Source organism: Ovis aries, chromosome 14, assembly GCF_016772045.2.
Source record: "Ovis aries strain OAR_USU_Benz2616 breed Rambouillet chromosome 14, ARS-UI_Ramb_v3.0, whole genome shotgun sequence".
Classification (NCBI taxonomy): Eukaryota; Metazoa; Chordata; class Mammalia; order Artiodactyla; family Bovidae; genus Ovis; species Ovis aries.
Window position 1 is genome coordinate 18,611,207 of NC_056067.1, and position 22,417 is coordinate 18,633,623.

Genomic DNA, 22,417 nt, shown 5'->3' on the forward strand with positions numbered 1-22,417 from the left:
GAGTAAACTCCGGGAGTTGGTGATGGACAGGAAAGCCTGACATGCTGCAGTTCACGGAGTCACAAAGAGTTGGACACGAGCGACTGAACTGAACTGAGCAAATATCCTGTAGGTAGGATTAACTCAATGTCTGTAAAGCACTACGTCAGTGTCAGTTTATTTTCCCTTGAAACTGACTTCACATTTAAAATTTTCCAAGTACAAATGTTTTAAAGGGATTGTTTATACTAATTGTTGTTACTGTTTAGTCCCTAAGTCCTGTCAAATTCTTTTCTGACCCCGTGGACCATAGCCGACCATGCTACTCTGTCCATGGGATTTCTCTGGCAAGAATACTGGAGTGGGTTGCCATTTCCTTCTCTAAGGGACCTTCCCGACCCAGGGATTGAACCCACATCTCCTTCACTGCCAGGCAAGTTCTTTGCCATTGAGCCACCAGGGTGAAGCAATACGTTCAATGAAAAAGTAGCAATCACTTCCCAGAAATAGGAAATCATAAAATAAAATAAATTTAATGTAAAAAAGAATTCTGGTAAATTCTAGTTAGGTAATGTCACAGAGCCAACTGGACTAGTCAGTGTTAGAGAGGTGTTCAAGTCCTGTTATTACTAAACTGAGATGGTTTGCCTCAACTTGGAAGAATTGAAAGAAAAATGTAAAAAGAGGAAGTTTAAATGCCCTGTCCACTGTTACCTAACATGTAACCATCATACTCGGGAGAACTCTGTCTTGGGACTTCACAATAGGAAGGCTTTAGATGACTAAACCTCAGACAGGCAGATGACTCCACCCTTAGTGCAGAAAGCAAAGAGGAACTAAAGAGCCTCTTGATGAAGGTGAAAGAGAAGAGCAAAAAAGCTGGCTTAAAACTCAACATTCAGAAAACTAAGATCATGGCATCCAGTCCCATCACTTCATGGCAAATAGATGGGGAAACAATGGAAACAGTGACAGACTTTATTTTCTTGGGCTCCAAAATCACTGGACAGTGACTGCAGCCATAAAATTAAAAGACGCTTGCTCCTTGGAAGAAAAGCTATGAAAAACCTAGACAGCATATTAAAAAGCAGAGACATTACTTTGCCAACGAAGGTCCATGTAGTCAAAGCTATGGTTTTTCCAGTAGTCATGTATGGATGTGAGAATTGGACCATAAAGAAGGCTGAGCTGAAGTATTGATGCTTTTGAACTGTGGTGTTGGAGAAGACTCTTGGGAGTCTCTTGGACTGCAAGGAGATCCAACCAATCCATCCTAAAAGAGATCAGTCCTGGGTGTTCATTGGAAGGACTGATGCTGAAGCTGAAACTCCAATACTTTGGCCACCTGATGAGAAGATTGGACTCATTGGGAAAGACTCTGATGCTGGGAAAGATTGAAGGCGGGAGAAGGGGACGACAGAGGATGAGACGGTTGGATGGCATCACTGACTTGATGGACATGAGTCTGAGCAAGATCCGGAAGATGGTGAAAGACAGGGAAGCCTAGCGTGCTGCAGTCCACGGGGCGGCAGAGTCGGACACCACTGAGCGACTGAACAAAAACAACAAGACTATTGACTTACTGACCCTCAAAGCGGGGACAGGTAATACCGACCCCAACAGCTTACCTAGCTTTTCAATTCAAAGTATATCTCTGCGTGTGTATGTGTTTGCCCTGTGTGCTCTGGCCGCCCGGGTCGCTCTGACCCTCGACTCCCAGGAGGTGGGGGCGGGGCCAGGAGCGACGGGGCTGCTGGGCCGAGGGGGCGGGGCAAGTCGGGCTTGTGGTCGGGAAGGGGCGTGTTCGGGGTGGGGCGGGGCGGAGCCGGGATGGGGGCGGGGCGAAGCCGGGATGGGGGCGGGGCCGAACGCCAGCACAGCCTAGTTTCGCCGGTGCGGAGCCGGCGAGTGGAGACTAAGACGCACCGCGGAACCCGGTTGCCAGGGGTGAGTGCTCCTGAGCCCAGCGCGAGGGACGGTGGGCGCCGAGGGTCCCGCTCCTGGGATTGGGACATCTGACTGCCGTCCAGGCCGCCAGGCTCGCGATGAAGCTGCCTCGGTTTCCCCTTCGGGAGTCCTGGAGTCTAGAAGGAAAGGGGCCGTCTGGAGGCTGGGGAGCCTCCTGGCGGACTGTGAGGAGGCTAGAGGGGGGGCGGCGTGGGCGGAACTTCCGTCCCTGGAGCCTCTGCGTTCTATAGAGAGGTGTGATTTGGGGGTCGAGGTTGTGTGTAGGGAGAAAGTCCACTGTGAAGTTGTGAGGCGCCGGCCGGCCAGGCTTCAGATTTCTGAGCGGGAGCTAATTTCTGTCCAACCTCCTCCTCCCTGCCTCAGTTTCCCCAGTTTCACCTTGCTTGTGAGTGGATGGGTATAAATGAGAGTGCCCCGATGCTCTCTAACCCTGCCTGTGGCCTGGTAACTGTCGTGGGAGTCTCCTGCCTTCACCCCCTCACTGGTGGGTGTGGGGACCCCTGCCCATCCCCAGTCCTATCTCTGCCCAGACCCACACACACCAGGGGCTGCCAGTGCCGCATCTTTGGGCTGTTCATCCTCTCATTTTCTCCTGCTGTTGAGGAACAGCCATCTGGTCCTCCTTGCTTTGCAACAAACTCAAACGCCTCCTCCATCTCCTCCAGGAGGGCGCCTCCTGCTGAACCCTTGGCTCCCAGTCTGTTCTTGCTTCTCTCCTTTTTCGAGCTCTTGGGCTTCTCCCAGTGGTGGGCTCCATCTCCCCACAGGCTGTTCTCTGGGCACAGGGTCCTTGTTCCACAGAGGGGAGAGGACCCCATTGATGAAGACATTCCTGTTGCTTCACTCTCCTAATCACTCTGCTCCTAAATTAACTGGTCACTCAGATCCCCTTCACCAATCAGCCTTCTGAGATCTGAGCCTGGAAGGGACCCCATCTAGCCTGCTAACCTCCCACCCAGTGCATGATCCCTCAACTACATATGTTCAGTGTTGGGGAGCTCATCACTTAAGAAACACTGTTCAGCGTCCTGCAGCTCTGGCTTCATTTAGTCAAAAATCTGTGGCTAGCAGATTCCACCCCTTGGCTCCACTTCTGGCTCCTAGAACCATGCAGAGGAAATCCATTTTTTTATTCGTTCATACAGTCTTGATCAGTTCACTGGATGAGACACTGAGGGTACAGCAAAGAAAACATCAGATAAAATTCTCTGCCCTCGTGGGGTTCGTTTTCTGGAAAGGAGTTGGACAGCCGTCAATAAGTAAATACGTGACATCTCAGGTAGTAGTAATAAGTGCTATAGAGAGAAAGAAAGCAGGCAAGAGGGATGAGGTAAGGGGCCAGGTGGCGCTAGTGGTAAAGAACTCACCTGCCAACGCAGGAGACCTGGGTCTCTGACAAGATCCCCTGGAGGAGGGCACGGCAACGCACTCCAGTATTCTTGTCTGGAGAATCCTATGGACAGAGGAGCTGGCAGGCTACAGCTCGCAGGGTTGCAAAGAGTTGGACACGACTTAGCACACATGCATTGTGGTTTTATACAGCTTAGTCAGGGAGGGTCTCTCTGAGAGTGACAACTGAGCAAAGCCTTACAGGAGGTGAGGGGGAAGCTATGTGAATAACTGGAGGAAAGGACAGTGTGCCCACAGAGGGAAGAGCATATGCAAAGGTCCTGGGGCAGAAGTATGACAGGTGGAAGCAGGTCTGGCTTGTTCTGGGAAAAAGGTCAGTGTGCCTGGAGCAGGGTAGGTGAGGAGCCAGTGAAGTATGAGTAGGAAATGAGTGCAGAGATGTAAGGGGTGGGGAGGTGGGGAGGTGGGACCCTTACATAGGGTGGGGTCTTGAAGGCCACCTCGAGGGCTTTGGTTTTCACTCTGAGTGCACTGGGAACCACTGGAGATCTTTGTGCAGAGCATCACCTGCTCTGACTTAGGGATTAGCAGGTTCATCTGGCTGTGGGCAGGAGAGAGGCTATAGGGAGGTGAAGCCAGAAGGGTAGGGAGGCCACTGAGGGGACCACTGTTGTCATTCTGGGGAGAGACCATGGGGGGCTTGTACCCATGGCAGAAAAATGATGAAAAATATCAGATTTTCAGATTTGGGATATATGTGAAGGTAGGGGGGTGATCGAATTGGGGATTTGAGAGAAAGGGGGAGTCTAAGGTGGCTGGGAGATTCGGGGGCTGAGCATAGACTGAAATAGGGTTTCCCTGGAAACACAGTGCGGGAGACCCAGGTTCAATCCCTGTGTCGGGGAGATCCCCTGGAGAAGGGAATGGCTACCCACTCCAGTATCGTTGCCTGGAAAATTCCATGGACAGAAGAGTCTGGCAGGCTATAGTCCATGGGATCGCAAAGAATCAGTCAGACATGACTGAGTGACTAACACTTTCTTTTCTTTTTCATAGACTGAAATGGGCCCTGTTTAGGGGGAGGATCTGGAGTTTGGTTTTGTGCTTGTGAAGTTTGAGATGCCCATTGGGCATCCCATTCAGTTCAGTTCAGTTCAGTCATGTCCGACTCTTTGCGACCCCATGAATCGCAGCATGCCAGTCTTCCCTGTCCATCACCGACTCCCGGAGTTCACTCAGACTCACGTCCATAGAGTTGGTGATGCCATCCAGCCATCTCATCCTCTGTCGTCCCGTTCTCCTCCTGCCCCCAATCCCTCCCAGCATCAGTCTTTTCCAATGAGTCAACTCTTCGCATGAGGTGGCCAAAGTATTGGAGTTTCAGCTTTAGCATCATTCCTTCCAAAGAACACCTAGGGCTGATCTCCTTTAGAATGGACTGGTTGGATCTCCTTGCAGTCCAAGGGACTCTTAAGAGTCTTCTCCAACACCACAGTTCAAAAGCATCAGTTCTTCAGTGCTCAGCTTTCTTCACAGTCCAACTTTCACATGCATACATGACCACTGGAAAAACCATAGCCTTGACTAGACGGACTTTTGTTGTCAAAGTAACGTCTCTGCTTTTGAATATGCTATCTAGGTTGGGCATCCAATTAGGCAGTTGGAAAAGCCTAGTGGGGACATTGGAGCTGGAAATAAAATTTAGGGAATCATCACCAGATAGCTGGTATTTAAAGCCACAAGCTCACGTAGGGAGAGAGTCATTCAGAGAAAAGAGGTCCCACCAGGGAGTTCTATAGCTCGCAGCATTAGGAATTAGCCAAGGAGACAAAAGAACAGCCAGTGAGATGGGAGGAGAAATCAGAGAGTTGGGGGTATTCTGGAGGGAACACAGAAGATGCTTCAGGGAGAAGAGAGGGAGTGATGATGATGAATGCCTTTGGCAGAGCCAGCAAGTGAGGGTTGAGAATCCAGCAACCTGGAGGTCACCGGGGGCCATGACAAAAGAAGCTGGAGGCCAAAGGGGACAGGAGGGGAGAGCTTGAGGAGAGCAGTACAGACGACAGCCCAGGAGTCCTGCTGTGAAGGGGGCCGAGAAACAGGGTTAGGTGGAGAAATTACATTGTGTGTATGTGCTGCTGAGAACAGCTCTCCTGGTGAGAAGCTTGGTGAAGGGGGCAAGAATGGGGCATGCTGCAGTAAGTGAGGGGGCGATAGGTCCAGTGCCCCAGTGGAGGCGTGGCCCCTGATGAGAGCAGGACAGCTCAGAAGGCGAACTTCTGGGGCCTCCCTCTCTTTCCTGTCTGCAGCTGTCCAGCAGGCTGAGATTTCAGCACTTCGGCAAATCAAATGGCTCAGGGCTCCAGAAAAACCAGACCGGCTGTGTCTCACGAAGGAAGGAGGGGTCAGGGCTTGCCCTAGGCTTGGGGATAAGCGGGGGCCCCGTGTGGGTTGCCCCTTCCGCTTGACCCTCTGTTTCAGCAATGAAGTGCCCCTTTCTTTGCATAGACTGTACCCTCCTCGAGAAAAGACTATAATGACCTCAAAGTTGCAGTAATTGAAGTGAAGAAGAAAAGGTAATGGAGAGAGGCTGATTGATTTAGTCCGAAGAGGGGCAGTCTGGGCAGGGAATAAAGGGGCAAGAGGTAGGATTTTAGGGACAGTTTTTATGAAATAGGTGTTGAGTGGACATCTGTTTTCTATTGTTTGCAATTTAAACTGAAGCAGGAAAAACTTTTGTTAGACATGATGAGGAACTTCCTGTACTAGTTAGTGAGGACAGCAACAGGCCAGGTCTTTTGCCCTGGATGTTTAGGATGAGAAAGGACAATGCCTTCTTAGACACAGAGTGCTGGCAAGATTGATCCTTGGAGGTTCTCCCAGTTCTGAGGTTTCTGGAAGAAGGCTAGGACAGAGATGGGACTTTCCAGCTCTTGGTGGGAGGATAGACTGCCAAACCTTCTGGCTAGGGCCTGCCTCCTTCTCCGGGTACCCTGACATCACAAGTCTAATAGGCGTGCCTCAAGCATCTGTCGGCTGACCCAGACTTGGCGGGCTTGTGGAGGGCCCCGGCTTAGCTGTAGCTCGTCCCCTTGTGGGTGAGTGTATTTGTAGGTGTGTCAAAGATCATTAGGCTTGGTGGGGTCTCTCTGTGTAGGTCATGTTGGAGGCTGAAAGCTTTGTGCCAGAACTGCTGAGAATTACGTAATTCTTCACATATGCTTTGCCAACTCTGGCCTCTGCCCATCTTGAAGGGGATTTCCCCAGGAAACACATAGAGTCTGTGGGCAAATCGAGACCTGCCAGTCCTGTGCCACGTAAGGCCCGCCTGCAGATGGCTTGGCCATGCCTACTCTAAGCCATGGACTGAGGAGCCTGGAGGGCTACAGTCTGTAGGGTCTCAAAGAGTGGGACACGACTGAAGCAACTGAGCATGCACTCTGAACCTAATGATCTTTGGGGGTCGGGGGTTGAGTGATCCAGATTCTCCCAATGTAGAGGAGAGAGCCGCTGTTTGTCCTTAGGCCTCCTCTGGTTGAGAGGGGTAGGCAATGTCCTATCTCATCTGAACTCTTCAGCTTCTTTAATTCCTGGCTGCACATGTGTCTTCTAGGCATTGGGTTCGAGGTGAAGTGCAGACCCCATTCATGGGCTGTTTCTGGAGGACCTGGGCAGGTGTGGTGATGGAGCTGGTGTTTTCATAGCCGAGAACCACTCCAGCGTCAAGCCCAGAGCCTGTCCTACCCCATCTTGTTCTCTCCTCTCCCCTCTCCCCACTTCTATCCTCTGGACTCCTCTGCTTGGCACTGGGCACAGGGAGGAGGCCTGCTTGGCCAGAGAGAACTGGGTTCCTTTCTGGTTTACAGTGGCCTCCGCATTGGGGATTCACAGCCCCCGAAGCTGCCAGACACGTGGGCCACCTGGCTGCCTCAGTTTCCTCATCTAGCCAGCACAGGAATTCCAGCCTACATGTTGGCAGGATTCTGAGCTGCGATCTCTCCTTTCCCTTCCTTTGGCTGGCATGTGAGGACGGGTACAGAATGTTACAGCCCCACCCCTTTTTAGTGGATTTTTGATTCATGAACATTCCCACTGTACTTCCCCATGGCCCAGCTCCATGCCAGGCTTAGAGATGCCAGGATGAGTAAAACCCAGGCTTCCACTTGGGCCAAGAAGGGAGTTAGGCACATAAAGAACCAATAGGGAAAAGGCAGACTTTCCAAGCCCCTTGGCGTCTGCTCCCTTGAGTCTCCTGGAATGTCCCTGTTTTGTAGACAGACGCTGGAGTTCCTCTTCGGTTCCCATGCCTACGTCCTTTCACTTTCACTCTCTGTGGGCACTGCACCAGCCCACATCCCTGGACTGCGTGACCATCACAGAAGGGAACCTGCTGTGAGATTTTCTCTGCTGCGTGGGGACCCTGCCAGGGCTTGGAGCTCTGTGAGATCGCTTCCCACGGACTCCCAGGACCCAGAGTCTGAAGGCTGAGCCCAGAGTAAGCCATTGGCAGAGGTGACAGCGCACGGTGTGTGGTGGGGGCAGGGGAGGGCCTGGGCATTTGGGGAGGGGAAGAGTAGATGGGAGTCAGTGCATCCACAGGCTTTGAAAAGCACCACGAGTTTCACTTCACCTGGGTTGGCATCTTTACAGCAGTGTTCTGGGTCTGTCCTGGGGGGGTCGCCGTGGGTTATGTACACAGGTCTGGGCTTGGGCCTCTGTAGGGAACCCAAATACAAGGGAATGAAAGGCATGCCTTCTGGAGTTGCTCTGCTGGGGTTCAGATCCTGGCTCTACCTCAACCCTTGCGTAGGTCACCAAGCTTCTCTCTGACTCAGTTTCTTCATATGTAAAGTAGGGCTGATCCTAGTACCAAATTCAGAGTGGTTGGCGGGGTTAATCGAAAACACTTAGGATGGTGCCTGACATGGTATATGTGGTTAATTAATAAACATTAGCCATTATTGAAGAGAGAGCTATGGTAGCGTGAATCCAACCAGCATAGAAGGGACCTCTCGTTGAGAAATGATTCCCCGATTCCTCGGGAGACATTGCTCCTAATATTAACAGAATCCTTTTTAAATTTTTTAAAAAATTTTATTTATTTTTGGCAGAGGACCAAAAGTTCTTCACTACTGCCCGTGGGGTTTCTCTGGTTGTAGTGAGTGGGGGCCGCAGTAGTGGTGGCCTGTGGCCTTCCCGGTGCAGTGGCTTCTTTCTTTAGGGCATACGGTCTTCAGCAGTTGCGGCCTGCAGGCTCTTTGGTGCGGGTGCAGTAATTGTGTCAGGCTTAGTTGCCCTGCAGCATTTGGAATCTTCCCGCACCAGGGTTCGAACCTTGTCCCTTGCATTGGCAGGCGGATTCTTCACCACTCAACCACCAGGGAAGTCATAAACTTGTTAAACCAGGGATGATGCATAGATGTCGCAGCTAGGGGCCTTAATTTAACTCCTGGCTGCTTCAGATCATCTGTGAGACCACAAGCCAGTTTGCCTTCTCTGAGCCTCAGTTTGTACATCTGTACAATGGGGAGCTTGCCTTGGTAGTGTCTGAGGGTACAGCTGTGGCTGCCTTGGCCTCAGGGTGGGGCAGACTTGCCCTCTCCACTACCCTCCGCCTGCTTTCTGAGAAGCCCTGCGCTGACCTCTTTCTCCTCCCAGATTGTGAAATGTGCGCGCAAGATGCTTTTCAGACACAGAGAAGCCAGCTGGTGGAGTTGCTGGTCTCGGGGTCCCTGGAGGGCTTTGAGAGTATTGTGGACCGGCTGCTTTCCCGGGAAGTCCTCTCCTGGGAGGACTATGAGGGGCTTAGCCTCGTGGGCCAGCCCATCTCCCACTTGGCCAGGCGCCTCCTGGACACCATCTGGAATAAGGGTGCCTGGGGCTGTGAGCAACTGACTGCAGCTGTGCAGGAGGCCCAGGCCGACAGCCAGCCCCCTGAGCTTCCCAGCTCCTGGGACCCCCACTCACCCCACCCAGCCCGTGACCTGCAGAGTCATCGGCCAGCCATCGTCAGGAGACTCTACGGCCACGTGGAGGGTGTGCTGGACCTGACACAGCAGCGGGGTTTCATCAGCCAGTATGAAACTGATGAAATCAGGCGGCCCATCTTCACATCATCCCAGCGGGTAAGCACTTCCCTCTTGGCTCGTCAGATTTCGGAGGAAAAGTGTGCTTAGCTATTGAGACTAGTTCGTGAAATCAGGCCTGTGGGGACTTGTGGGTCATAGTCCTCTTCCTTTAAAGGTGCGTGTGTGTGTGCATGCGTGCGTGTGCATGCGTGCTCAGTCTTGTCAGACTCTCTGTGACCCCATGGACTATAGCCCACCAGGCTCTTCTGTCCGTGGGATTTTTCAGGTGGGAATACTGGAGCGGGTTGCCATTTCCTTCTCTAGGGGATCTTCCCAACCCAAGAATCGAACCCAAGTCTCCTTTGTCTCTGCACTAACATGGGGATTCTTTAGCTCTGTGTCACCTGGGAGCCAGCGGTCTTTCCTGGCCATCCAGTGGTTAAGACTCCACGTTTCCACTGCAGGGTGCACAAATTTGATCCCTGGTCGGAGAACCAAGATCCCAAATGTTGCATGGTGTGGCAAAAATTAATCAATAAAAATAAATAAGGTAGCTGGGAAGGTGAAAGTTGCTGTGGCCTTTTGGTATCATGCCACTTCTAATGCGAGATGTTGTTATGTGGTGGCGAGCATCTTGGATTCTGAAGTCAGGCTGATGCAGGCTCAAGGCCTGTGACTTCAGATTTCTCTGTGGAAGCTCTCATTCCTTAATCTCTCCTGTCTCAGATTCCTCATCTGGGAAACATCAGTAAGGTCTTGGGAGAATTTGATGCGGTGAGCTACATAACTCTTAGAATAGTACCTAGCACATAGTAAGTATGCATTGTGGAGAAGGAAATGGCAACCCACTCCAGTATTCTTGCCTGGGAAATCCCATGGACAGCACAGCCTGGTGGGTTACAGGCCATGGGGTCACAGAGTCGGACACGACTGAGCACTAAGCCACCACCCAGCGCTCATCTGCTCACTGTTTACTATTAGTTCTGTAACTGGTGATGCTCTGTACTTGTTCACTTTCAGTGCCGTCTGCTTCAGATTAACAGCTCAACAGATCACAAACATTTATTAAGTTAAATCTGTGTTTAATAATTAATTCAAAACACTATGTACTTACGTAGTTTAAATGCCCACATAGGACTTCTATATGAAATTGCATTAGCTCATAAACATTCAGGGTTATGATAACTGCCTCTGAAGATGCCATTCCACAAGAACAGAAAAATGTCTTTAGGGTATTTCTGAAGCTCTTGGTTTTGTTTTCTCCCAAAGAGTGACCCTCAGGTCTCCTGTAGTGCAGATGGAATAGTCACTAACAGCCCACTTTATGGATTGGGAAATTAAGTCTCAGAAAAGTGAGAAAAAGCTCACAGTAGTTAATGAGAGGGCCAGTGCTAAACCCAGGGTTTGACTAATTAATTGAATTCATTAATTAGAATTTAATTAATTAAAATCATATGAATCTATTTTGATGCCTACTATGTACCAGTTTGTGTCTTAAAGCTTATTGTGCTGAGAACCTTGTACATAGTAGGCACTCAAGAAATATTTGTTGATGAAATAATGAATTATTAAATGAATGAATGAACTGGAATACATTGCAGTGTTAGGATGGAGTGGGTTTACTTCATTTTTTATTTTGTAATAATGTTATTTTAAAAGATTTATTGGAGTATAGTTCATTTACAATGTTGTCTGCTTTCTCATTTGAATTTTAAACATTTGCTTGAAAAATTAGTTCACATCAATTTTTGCTTCTTTTGGGAAGCTCTTGTGTGTGATTTATTGATAGCATCTTTGAAGAGCAAAATCACTGATGATGTTTGAGCAATGTTTTGAGGAGCCATAAGACTGCTCTAAGTAAAGGAATGTGTATGGTCTCAAAATGTCAAGGGGACTTTCTAGTTTTGAGTTTTGTCTGTTTTTGGAGTATGTGTTTGGTGTTCAAGTGAGTTTAGGTAAAGCTGATTGGGACTCATGGAGTAAGCCTGCTCAAGGCTGCTTTAAAGTGTTCATAGTATTTATGTTCAGGTGTCTTAGGGCAGCTCTATCATGAGCGCACCTGAAACATACCTTTGTACCTTGTGCTCTAGTCCCTGTGGCGATTACAGAGACTGGAAGAAATCGCTACTCATTCAAGTGATTTCCATCTTCCCAGAATTATTTTTCCCATTCTTGTAGGTTTATAGATTTATGTCTTTTTCTCTGTTTTTTTAAGTTGTTCACTCTTTCAGTGAGTCTTAAGAGGAAACCACATTGGATGTGTGTTCAAGTGTTCACTTCACCACCTGATACTGCGCTGGCTTATTTAAATGCATCTTACAGTGCAGATGTTTTTCTGGCCTTTCACTGTGGTGGAAGAGAGGGGCTCATGGCATTGCCATAGTTGGTAGAGACCTTCTCACACCTCTCCATTGCCTTTCTGGATAAATAACGACTTTTGCTTTCCTCACAGGCAAGAAGGCTCCTTGATCTCGCCGCAGTGAAGGCGAATGGGTTGGCTGCCTTTCTTCTACAGTGTATTCAGGAATTACCGGTCCCATTGGCCCTGCCTTTTGAAGGTATGTATGTGTTCTTTTCAGTCATCAGAAAAGGAAAGGAAGACTTTCAGATTCATGGTGAAGAGCAAAAACATCAGCATAAGACTTGTCAGCTAAAATCTCACTTACTGGCTGTGCAAACCTCCCTAAAACTCAGTGTCTCATTTTAAGGGTAACATCACCACTGTCTGGGGCTTCCTTGGTGGCCCAGTGGTAAAGAATCCACCTGCCAATGCAGGAGATGGAGGTTTGATCCCTGGGATGGGAAGATCTCCTGAAAGAAATGGCTACCCACTCTAGTATTCTTGCCTGGGCGATCCCATGGACAGAGGAGCCTGGTAGGCTACAGTCTATGGGGTTGCAAAAGAGTTAGACATGACTTAGTGACTAAACAACAGTAACAACACCAACACTGTCTCAATGGGATGTTGGGAGGATTAATGTGTGTACTATTAGGGTTTGCTTTTATTTCCTTTTACCCTGCAGAGTGATCACTTGAGCAATCTTGTCTTGAGAGCTAATACTGGCCTTTCTCACTGGCGCTTCTCTCATTACTTGTATTGGAAAGATACAGAAACACTTTTTGATGGCTGGTATCTCTTGATCTCTGCAGTTTAGCTACTCATCATCAGAAACTTAGGAGCCAAATGGATTTAGATAATGTGATATCTCTCATCTCACATGGTCACCGACCCAACTCAGGAATGGGAGAGGCTCAGGCAGCACAGCTCGAACATCCCAGGCATCCTGCCAAGTGCTTTATGTATGATGTCTGTCCTTGGCAACAACCCTGAGAAGCAGGTATTATTTCCTCCACTTTGCAGATATGGAAACTGGGGCAGGAGGTTGAGTGACAAGGTAGGGGAGGACGGATCTGGTTTTAGACCATCTGCATCCATGCTTCCTCTTTTCTTGGGAGAAGAGCTCATTGGTTTTAAAGAGAGGATGCAGGCCTCGTGTGTCTTATTCTCATATCACCGTCAGGAAAGCTCGTTACCATCAAGGCCCCTTGACTTGTGCATGGTGCTGAGAGATGGATTTATCACCCTGGGCTCTGCCCCCTGAAGGAAGGATGCCTGGAAGCATGTGCTTGGCCTCTGGGTCTGCACCCTCTCACCTGAGAACAGAACGCAGACATCAGTACACGACAGGGGATGCACAGCTCCGAGCATGGTACCCTGCTTAGCCCTTGGTTAATATTTGCTATTGGTATCATCAACCTCAGCTGGCTGTTCACACATGGTTAACATTGTGCCATGGTGCAAGATTCCTAAAGGTGACAGTTCCAAAGGTGACAATTGATGTGTTTGTTTTTAAAATGAGAAAAATTTTTCCCCTGGAGAATTTTGATATGATTGTTGGCAGCTGGAAATCCTGCATGCAAAATCAGAGTATTAGGAAAAAATATATATTTTGCAGTCTCTATTCAATGCTCCTAGTTTATCCAGGTGGCATTAAGGGCAAAAACAGTCATCAGCTTTGGGAACAGAGAGGAAACAACAGTCACAGGGCCTGTCCTTTGAATGGCCATAAATACAGCTTCAGTGTGCTCATCGCTCTGTGAGAATTACCTTTTAGCCTTTGAGTTGAGAACAAATGGGTCAGTACCTGGTTGGGGGCAGTGAGGCTGTGATACTCTGTGGTCCTACCGCCTGGGGCTCTGGACCATCACTTCTCAATTTCCTATAAAAAGAACTAACCCCTGACCCTGGGAGTGGTTTGCTCATGTTGGTATAATATGAGGATGGTGAAGGCAAAAGGTGAAGAGGCCAGCAGAAGATGAAATGCATCACCAACTCAATGGACATGACTATAAACAAACTCTGGGAGATAGTGAAGGACAGGGAAGCCTGGCGTGTTGCAGTGCATGGGGTCCCCAAAAGACAGGTATAACTTAGCGGCTGAACAACAACAACAAAAGGAAAAACAGCACCCCTCCGGACACATCCTAGACATGAGAATTTGTATTGCAGACAGTTCTATGAAGAGGATGGGGAAGTAGATCTTGATTAGGGAATATTGTCCAGGTCCTTGATCTGGGCGCCCCAGTGGCCCAGATGCCATTCACTGCGGGCTCCACTCACATAAACTAGGATAAGCTTCCTGTCTCAAGGTCTTTAGTTTAATCACATCTGTCTAATCCCTTTTGCAAGTAAGTTAACATAGTCACATATGCTGTGAATTAGAACGTGGGTGCCTTAGAGGGGCCACTGATGTGCCTGCTGCTTCCAGTAATCATGATAATAAACACCATTCTGTGAGAGTTACCGTTCTTCTAAGCTCTTTTTTTTTTCTCATTTCTTCCTAAAACAATCCTTCAAGGTGTGCTTTGTTCCCAGTTTTAAAGATAAGAATGCTAAAGCCAGAAAGGATGAGACACTTGCTCAAGTTGATGGTAGACCCAGATTTCAAACTCAGGTATATCTGACTTCAGAAACTGAGCTCCTGTGTCCTTAAGCCTTCTGTTTCCCTTTAGAAAGAACAGCTGAGGCTGAGTGGTGAGGGGACTTGTCTAAGTCTACTGAACCAACATGGCGGGACAGACATCAAAATGCAGGTCTTCTGATCCCAGCCCGGTGCTCTTGATCTTCTCTACAGCTCTTTGCAATGTCAGTAACGATAATGGTGCTAGGCAATGTCTTTTGAGCACTTCGTGTTGGACATTGAACAAAGAACATTATCTTCATTGATCCATGAGTTTTTACATGGGTCCCTACCTGCAAAACGTAGGGACCACCACTTTTTCCGTCCCACAGAGGAGAAAACTGAGTCTCAGGAAGGTTACATGACCAACCTCAAAGTCCATGGCTTGTGAGTGGAGAGCCAGGACGGGCACTGCCCATGCATCACGTCTCATTTTCTTGAGGCAGCCCACCCCTCATCAGGTCCCATTTTCACCATGGTCCCAGCTCCTCTGTTTCTTCTTCTGTCTTCCAGATGCTGCCTGTAAGAAGTACATGTCCAAACTGAGGACCGTTATATCAGCTCAGTCTCGTTTCCTGAGCACCTATGATGGAGCAGAGAATCTGTGCCTGGAAGAAGTGTATACAGAGAATGTTCTGGAAATCCAGATGGAGGTGGGCATGGCTGGACCTTCGCAGCAGAGCCCTACCACCCTAGGCCTGGAGGAGCTCTTCAGCACCCGGGACCATTTTAACAAAGAGGCAGACACTGTGCTGGTGGTGGGCGAGGCAGGCAGCGGCAAGAGCACGCTCTTGCAGCAGCTGCACCTGCTCTGGGCTTCAGGGCGGGCCTTCCAGGAATTTCTCTTCGTCTTCCCGTTCAGCTGCCGGCAGCTGCAGTGCCTGGTGAAACCGCTGTCCGTGCAGATGCTGCTCTTCGAACACTGCTGTTGGCCCGACCTTGGCCCCCAGGATATCTTCCAGGTCCTCCTTGACCACCCTGAGCGCATCCTCTTAACCTTCGATGGCTTTGATGAGTTCAGGTTCAGGTTCACGGATGGGGAGCGTCACTGCTGTCCGACTGCCCCCACGTCAGTCCAGAGTCTGCTCTTCAACCTTCTGCAGGGCAACCTGCTAAAGAACGCCTGCAAGGTGTTGACCAGCCGTCCAGGCGCGGTATCAGCGAGCCTCCGAAAGCACGTGCGCACGGAACTCAGCCTCAAGGGCTTCTCGGAAGAGGGCATCGAACTGTACCTGAGGAAGCGGCATCGTGAGCCTGGGGTGGCTGACCGCCTCCTCTGCCTGCTCAGAGCCACCTCAGCCCTGCACGGTCTGTGCCACCTGCCAGTCTTCTCCTGGATGGTGTCCAAATGCCACGAGGAGCTGTTGCTGCAGGGCCGGGGGACCCCAAAGACCACCACGGATATGTACCTGCTGATCTTGCGGCACTTTCTGCTGCACGCTTCCCCCCCACCCTTAGCCACCCATGGCCCAGGACCCAGCCTGATTCAGGGCAGGCTCCCCACACTCCTGCACCTTGGCCACCTGGCTCTCTGGGGCCTGGGCACGTGCTGCTACGTGTTCTCAGCCAAACAGCTGCAGGCGGCACACGTCGATAGTGAGGACCTTTCTCTTGGCTTCCTGGTGCATGCCAAGAGGGTTGTACCTGGGAGTACAGCCCCCCTGGAATTTCTGCATATCACTTTCCAGTGCTTTTTTGCTGCGTTCTACCTCGCCCTTAGTGCCGACACCCTGCCATCCTCGCTCAGACATCTCTTCCAAGGTCACAGGCCTGGAAGCTCGCCGCTGGCCAGGGTGCTGCCCAAATGGTTCCTGCGGGGCTCCCGATGCAAAGAGGGCAGTGTGGCTGCTTTGCTGCAGGGGGCTGAGCCGCACAACCTCCAGATCACAGGGGCCTTCCTGGCAGGGCTGTTGTCCCAGGAGCACCGGAGCATGCTGGCTGAGTGCCAGGCCTCTGAGACGGCCCTGCTCCGGCGCTGGGACTGTGTCCGGCGGTGTCTGACCCGCAGCCTCTGCAAGCACTTCCGCTCCATCCCACCCGCCGTGCCAGGTGAGGCCAAGAGCATGCACGCCCTGCCCGGCTTCCTCTGGCTCATCCGGAGCCTGTACGAGATGCAGGAGGAGCGGCTGGCGCGGGAGGCCGCGCGCAGGCTGAACGTCGGGCACCTCAAGCTGACCTTCTGCAGTGTGGGCCCGGCCGAGTGTGCCGCCCTGGCCTTCGTGCTGCGCCACCTCCGGCAGCCTGTGGCCCTGCAGCTGGACCACAACTCTGTGGGCGACATCGGCGTGGAGCAGCTGCTGCCTTGCCTGGGCGTCTGCAAAGCTCTTTAGTGAGTGATGTTGGGTGATGCTGGCTGGGCACTGTGGGAATGCTGCCATCCTGGTGCAGGTAGGGGAGCCCCCTTTATGCTGGGAGCCGGGAGTCCAAGCCCAGTCTCTTTTGTACAAAGACCTAGCAGAGCTCCCTCCCCAGTCTGCACCTTAGATTCAACTTATGATAAGGATAGTCGAAATTTATGGAATGGCCCGTGTGCCAGGCACTGTATTACACTTTCCCCAGAATTGCCTGCTTTAATTTATTTTTAAATATTTTTTGCTCTGTGAGGCAGGTGGGATCTTAGTTCCCTGATGAGGGATTGAACCCATATCCCCTGCATAAAAAGCATGGGGTCTTAACCATGGGACCACCAGGGAAGTTCCAGAATTATCTTTTAATCACAGCAACCACCCTGGGCTGTAGGAAGGGATGTTATTATCCCCGTGCTATGCGTACTTAGTTGGTTCAGTTGTGTTTGATTCTGTGACCCCATGAACTGTAGCGGGCCAGACTCCCCTGTCCATGGGATTCTCCAGGCAAGAATACTGGAGTGGGTTGCCATGCCCTCCTCCAGGGGGGTATTCCCGACTCAGGGGTTGAACCCACGTCTTATGTCTCCTGCACTGGCACTGATGCCACCTGGGAAGCCCTTATTATCCCCAGCATCGTTGATTTGAGGCTCTGAGAAGCAAGGTAACTTGTCCAGGATCACACAGGAAATGGCAGAACTGAGATTCACAACTGATAGCTTTCTCGTTACCAGTCTCTGCTCCCCACAAGCAACCTGTGTTATGGATGGGCTTCAGAGGCACCATGGCAGCCTTGAAGTCACAGGCAAAGTTTGGTGTAATATGTGTCTGTATTAGGAACTACCCTCAAATCAGAGGTGACTACACCCCATGAGAGATTCATTTTGATTTTTAAAAATTTATTTATTAATTTATTCTTAATTGAAGTATAGTTGATTTACAATATTGTATTTGTTTTAGGTATACAACAAAGTAATTAGTTATATACACATATATATATATGTCTATATATTTTCCTATTCTTTTCCATTCTAGTTTGTTACAAGATATTGAATATAGTTCTCTGTGGTATACAGTAAATCCTTATTGTTTATTTTATATTTGGTAGGGGACTTCCCTGGTGGCTCAGATGGTAAAGAATCTGCCTAGAATGCAGGAAACCCGGGTTCGATCCCTGGGCTGAGAAGATCCCCTGGAGGAGGGCATGGCAACCCACTCTACTTTTCGTGCCTGGAGAATCCCATGGACAGAAGAGCCTGGCGGGCTATGGTCCATGGAGGTGCAAAGAATTGGGCACAACTGAGCGGCTAAGCACAGCACGCAGCGCGGCCCACCTGTTAATCCCATACTCCCTTGAGAGTCTTCCAAATCCCAATGAGATGGAAGTTTGGAGACCCAAGAGATAGACTGTGGCCACAGAGTTCCACCTGCTTTTTACTTCTTTATGTAGTGCAGAGATTTTAACCTGGCCCTACTGCTCTCAGCCCCCGTCTGAAGTTGTGAGCTTTCCTGCTTAGGAACGTCTGTGCCCCGCCCCCGTGGGCCTCTCTCCATCCACGGGCCAGACGAGGGCAGAGAGGTGCCCAGGTCAGGTGGCCAGCATGCTGCAGGTTCCCAAGTTGCCTTCCAGCCTTGAAAGGGGATTTCTGCTCCCTGTGTTAAATCTCTGAGAAAGCAGAAGTTGTAACTTAAAATTGACTCACAGCCTCTCCAGGGCTTTATGTCTACTCTGGGGGACCTTATATTTACCCTGAGCAAGGAACAAACCTCTCCTTGACTATATTAGGGTGGCATACCCCTGGACTAAAGCAGGGAGACTTTTTTCTCTGTGGAGCAAGTACCTGGATATCTATTAGAAACTGTGTGGTGGCTTTGGTTATCAGGACATATTTCTAAACATAATATAATAATAATGTTGCATGTAACATATCACAGAGAGTTGATATGTGTATGTGCTGTGCGGTCCTCAATTGGTTCAGCCGTGTCTGACTCTTTTTGGCTCTTTGTAGCCCACCAGGCTCCTCTGTCCATGAGATTCTCCAGGCAAGAATACTGAAATGGGTTGTCATGCCCTCCTCCGGGGGATCTTTCCAACCCAGGGATTGAAGCCACATCTCTTAAGTCTCCTTCATTGGGCAAGCAGGTTTTTCTTCTTCTTTTTTTTTTTAATCACTAGCGCCACCTGGGAAGCCCCTAATATGTATGTGATACAGTTAACATATGTGATAAATATGAATATATAGGGAGGAAGCTGCTGGGAGATTTGAGGAGAGTTTAATAAAGGGATTTCTTTGGATTTCTCTGGGATTTCTTTGGAAGGAATGATGCTAAAGCTGAAACTCCGGTACTCTGGCCGCCTCATGTGAAGAGTTGACTCATTGGAAAAGATTCTGATGCTGGGAGGGATTGGGGGCAGGAGGAGAAAGGGAAGACAGAGGTTGAGATGGCTGGATGGCATCACTGACTCGATGGACGCGAGTCTGAGTGAACTCCGGGAGTTGGTGATGGACAGGGAGGCCTGGCGTGCTGCGATGCACGGGGTAGCAAAGAGTCGGACACGACTGAATGACTGAACTGAACTGAACTAATAAAGGGAAGCTTACAAAAGCTTGGGCAGGAGTTAGGAAGAGCAGAGAGGGATGATGCAGGCTCCTGGGGCTGAGGGTGGAGTAGGGATAGGGCTGTTAGCCTCCTTAGGCCTGAATGCAAAGAGCCGACTCATTGGAGAAGACCCTGATGCTGGGAAAGATTGAGGGCAGGAGGAAAAGGGGACAACAGAGGATGAGATGGTTAGATGGCATCACCAACTCGATGGATATGAGTTTGAGCAAGCTCCGGGAGTTGGTGATGGACAGGGAAGCCTGGTGTGCTGCAGTCCATGGGGTTGCAAAGAGTCAGACAGGACTAAGTGATTGAACACCAGCAACAAGGCCTGAAGGGGTGTGGGTGGGCTAGTGGTTATTGGCTGAGAGGTGGGTGTGGAGAGGGCTGCCTGGAAGGATGGAGGCCACAGCAGCCTGGAAGAGCAAGGGCTGGAGGTAAACCCTGGCCCTTCCTCTCCTCCTCACTCTTGCTTTAAGCCACAGAGAACCCCCAAGCTGGGTGTCTATAGGAATCAGCACCCCAGGACTGACAGCCAGGTGGAGAAGGGGAGAGTGGGTCTGGCTGGGTATATGGATCATGACAGCGCAATTCTCTAGTTCCCCAGGAAGGAGGAATCATCATATTTTTTTTCACTCAGGAATTTCGAGACCTGTCTGTGGGAGCTGTTTTCCTGATAGAAATATGAACGAGCGTTTGGATAGTGGACCCATAGTTCTCGAAGGGGTCCTTGGATCCCAGGAGGTCAAGAGCCTCTGGTCTGGATGATCCTCAGTAGATGGATCCCTAGAATGAGTGGACCCCTTCTCCTTGGCTGGGAAACACAACTCCCACATGGCCTGGAAGGGTTGGGTCGAGACTGGGGGCCTGCCTCTATTTTCAGAGAAATGTGAGAGTTGGCTGGTTCTAGTGTTCAGACCAGAGTGTGCAAAGGGGGCTTGTGGCAATGCAGGTTCTTGGGCCTGTTCCCAGACTTCCTATTCTGTAGGTCTGAGGTGGGGGCCCTGGAATTTAAGTTTTTAACAAAGTGATTCTGTGACAGAGGCCACACTGTGAAGACTGCAGGTCTGTGGGAACCAGCTTGAATTTCCATTAGCAGTGAAAGTCCCTGACCAAGTTCCACCACACTTTGCCCTGCACACACTTAAGTACTGAAACCGCCATCACTATGGGGGAGAGGCGGGTAGCAACCGTGAGCCTGCTGAGTGGGCATTTCCTGTGTGTAGAGGGACAGACAGACAGAGAAGGAGTGAGGGAGGCGGGCAGAGAGGGAAAAGGAGACAGAGACAGGAGGGAAGGAAGTGGGGAAGAGAGAGAAAGGGCAAGAGAGGGAGGTTTCTCTCCCACGGCACCACACTGTGTCTCTCCCACTCTAAGTTGTTTCCATGCCAACCGAAACCCTCAGGCTCCAAGAAGCCCCTACACAAGGTGCCCCATGCGTGCAGATTTCTTGAGACCCTGGTTCTGACTCTAGGGCCATGGCTTTCAAAGTTTTCGGACCATGACCCCACGGTGAGGGAGAGTGTAAGCAAGCACCCAGACAGGTCAAACCGAAATTTCACAAAATGACTTTCTCTTACTAACCCTGGCACACTTTGCTCTCTTTTTCCTTCCTGTTCTGTTTCCAGTTTAAGAAGGCTGCTCCAGACCTTCAGAGTTGATTTCATGACCCACCCACGCATGAATCTGACCTAAGAGCCCCGAGCAGGCTGTAAGGGAGAGGCCGCCTGACGTTGTGGTTTACTGGAGACTATGGAGCCAGAGCGACTGAACACAACACACACACACACACACACACACACACACACACACACAAAACAAACACACACACACACACACACACACACACACCCCCCGAGCTGGAACACATAGGCTCCAATCTTTTAGCCCCTGTGCCACCTTGGTGAAGTCACTTCGCTTGCTGGGCCTCAGCAAGTTGCCTTCTCTGTCATGAGCATCATAATAGTACCTACTTCATCAGATTGGAGAGCATTGACCATCAGTACTATTGGGCAGTACTCCATACGTCTGAGCGATCAGATTACAGGTAGCTTTCACTCTGTGCCAAGTGCTCCCAGGCCTCTATGTGCACTGTCTCTTTAAATCCCCAGCAGAGCCCAGTGAGGCTCGCTTTACCTTCCTTCCTTTTTCACCGGTGAAGGGACCAGCAAATAGCTAGTCAAGTGACTGTCCAGGATCAGAACTTTCTTTGAGGAACTCCGGAGAGCCTGAGGTGTTAACCTTTAAGTCAGGCCCCAAGCTGACCAAAAGATGCAGAATCATGGGCACAGTGAATAAAATACACGGATCCCTGAGCCCCGCCCCTCACTTGCAGACTCACCAACTCTGGGGAAGGGGCCAGAGAGTCTATTTTAGGAGCACTATATGACTGATCTTGTGATCAGGTGAGCTTTGGGGAACACCATTCCCAAAGAGAAATGTTGGAAGGGACCTGCCAGGCAGAGGCTGGCTTGCAGGAGTATTGACATAGGGTGCGTGCTCATTTCCAAAGTCTTAGCCACTTTTGTCTGATTTTCCATCTGGTCGCCTGGATGGTGGTAACCACCATGACCCCCAGCTTTTGTCTGATTTTCCATCTGGTCGCCTGGATGGTGGTAACCACCATGACCCCCAGCGGTGGCCTGTCTAGTTCCCTGTGCCTTCCCCATGCTCCTTCTCACCTCGGAACTTTCGCAATGCTGCTTTCTCTTTTACAGAGCTGAAAACAGTGCCTGCAATTAGGTAGGGCCTTCTTAAGGATTCCAGTGTTCTTCAGTAGAGACTCTCGATCCCCACTTCCAAAGCCCTCCACCCCACCAAGTGCATGACATTAGCACCCTGGCCGGGCACGGGGGAGTGTCCACTTTTCTGGGGTGCTCTGTCCTTGTGGCATTTCCCAGAAGCTCAGAGGCTGGCACTTCGGGGTTAAGTAAAAGTCTCTTAGGGGGTTTTGTCCATTTTTTTCCCTCTCTCATTGGCTCTGTGTTCAGATTTCTCTATTTTGTTTTTGTTTAGCTTGCGAGATAACAACATCTCAGACCGAGGCATCTGCAAGCTGGTTGAACATGCTCTTCGCTGTGAGCAGCTGCAGAAGTTAGCGTAAGTCAGGCTGTGGACGTTGGGCCCCGTGTCCCCAGACTCAGCC

General features: G+C 50.3%; 1 protein-coding gene across 14 annotated transcripts in view; it reads left to right on the forward strand.

Annotated features, from left to right (window-relative positions):
* The first annotated feature begins 522 nt into the window (after positions 1 to 522).
* Positions 523 to 22,417, forward strand: part of NOD2 (nucleotide binding oligomerization domain containing 2) — a 37,397-nt gene continuing 15,502 nt past the window's right edge. For 8 of the 14 annotated variants that reach the window (XM_015100434.4, XM_060397938.1, XM_060397941.1 and 5 more), the window contains exons 1-6: positions 1,863 to 1,926; positions 7,572 to 7,792; positions 8,956 to 9,422; positions 11,818 to 11,923; positions 14,840 to 16,655; positions 22,288 to 22,371. In XM_015100434.4, the coding sequence (XP_014955920.2) occupies positions 8,964 to 9,422; positions 11,818 to 11,923; positions 14,840 to 16,655; positions 22,288 to 22,371 (2,465 nt within the window). In that variant the 5' untranslated portion in view covers positions 1,863 to 1,926; positions 7,572 to 7,792; positions 8,956 to 8,963. Of the gene's footprint in view, positions 1,584 to 1,862; positions 1,927 to 7,571; positions 7,823 to 8,955; positions 9,423 to 11,817; positions 11,924 to 14,839; positions 16,656 to 18,680; positions 18,968 to 22,287; positions 22,372 to 22,417 lie in introns of those variants that run through there. The other 6 variants (XM_060397935.1, XM_060397936.1, XM_042231598.2 and 3 more) reach the window with 6 other exon arrangements.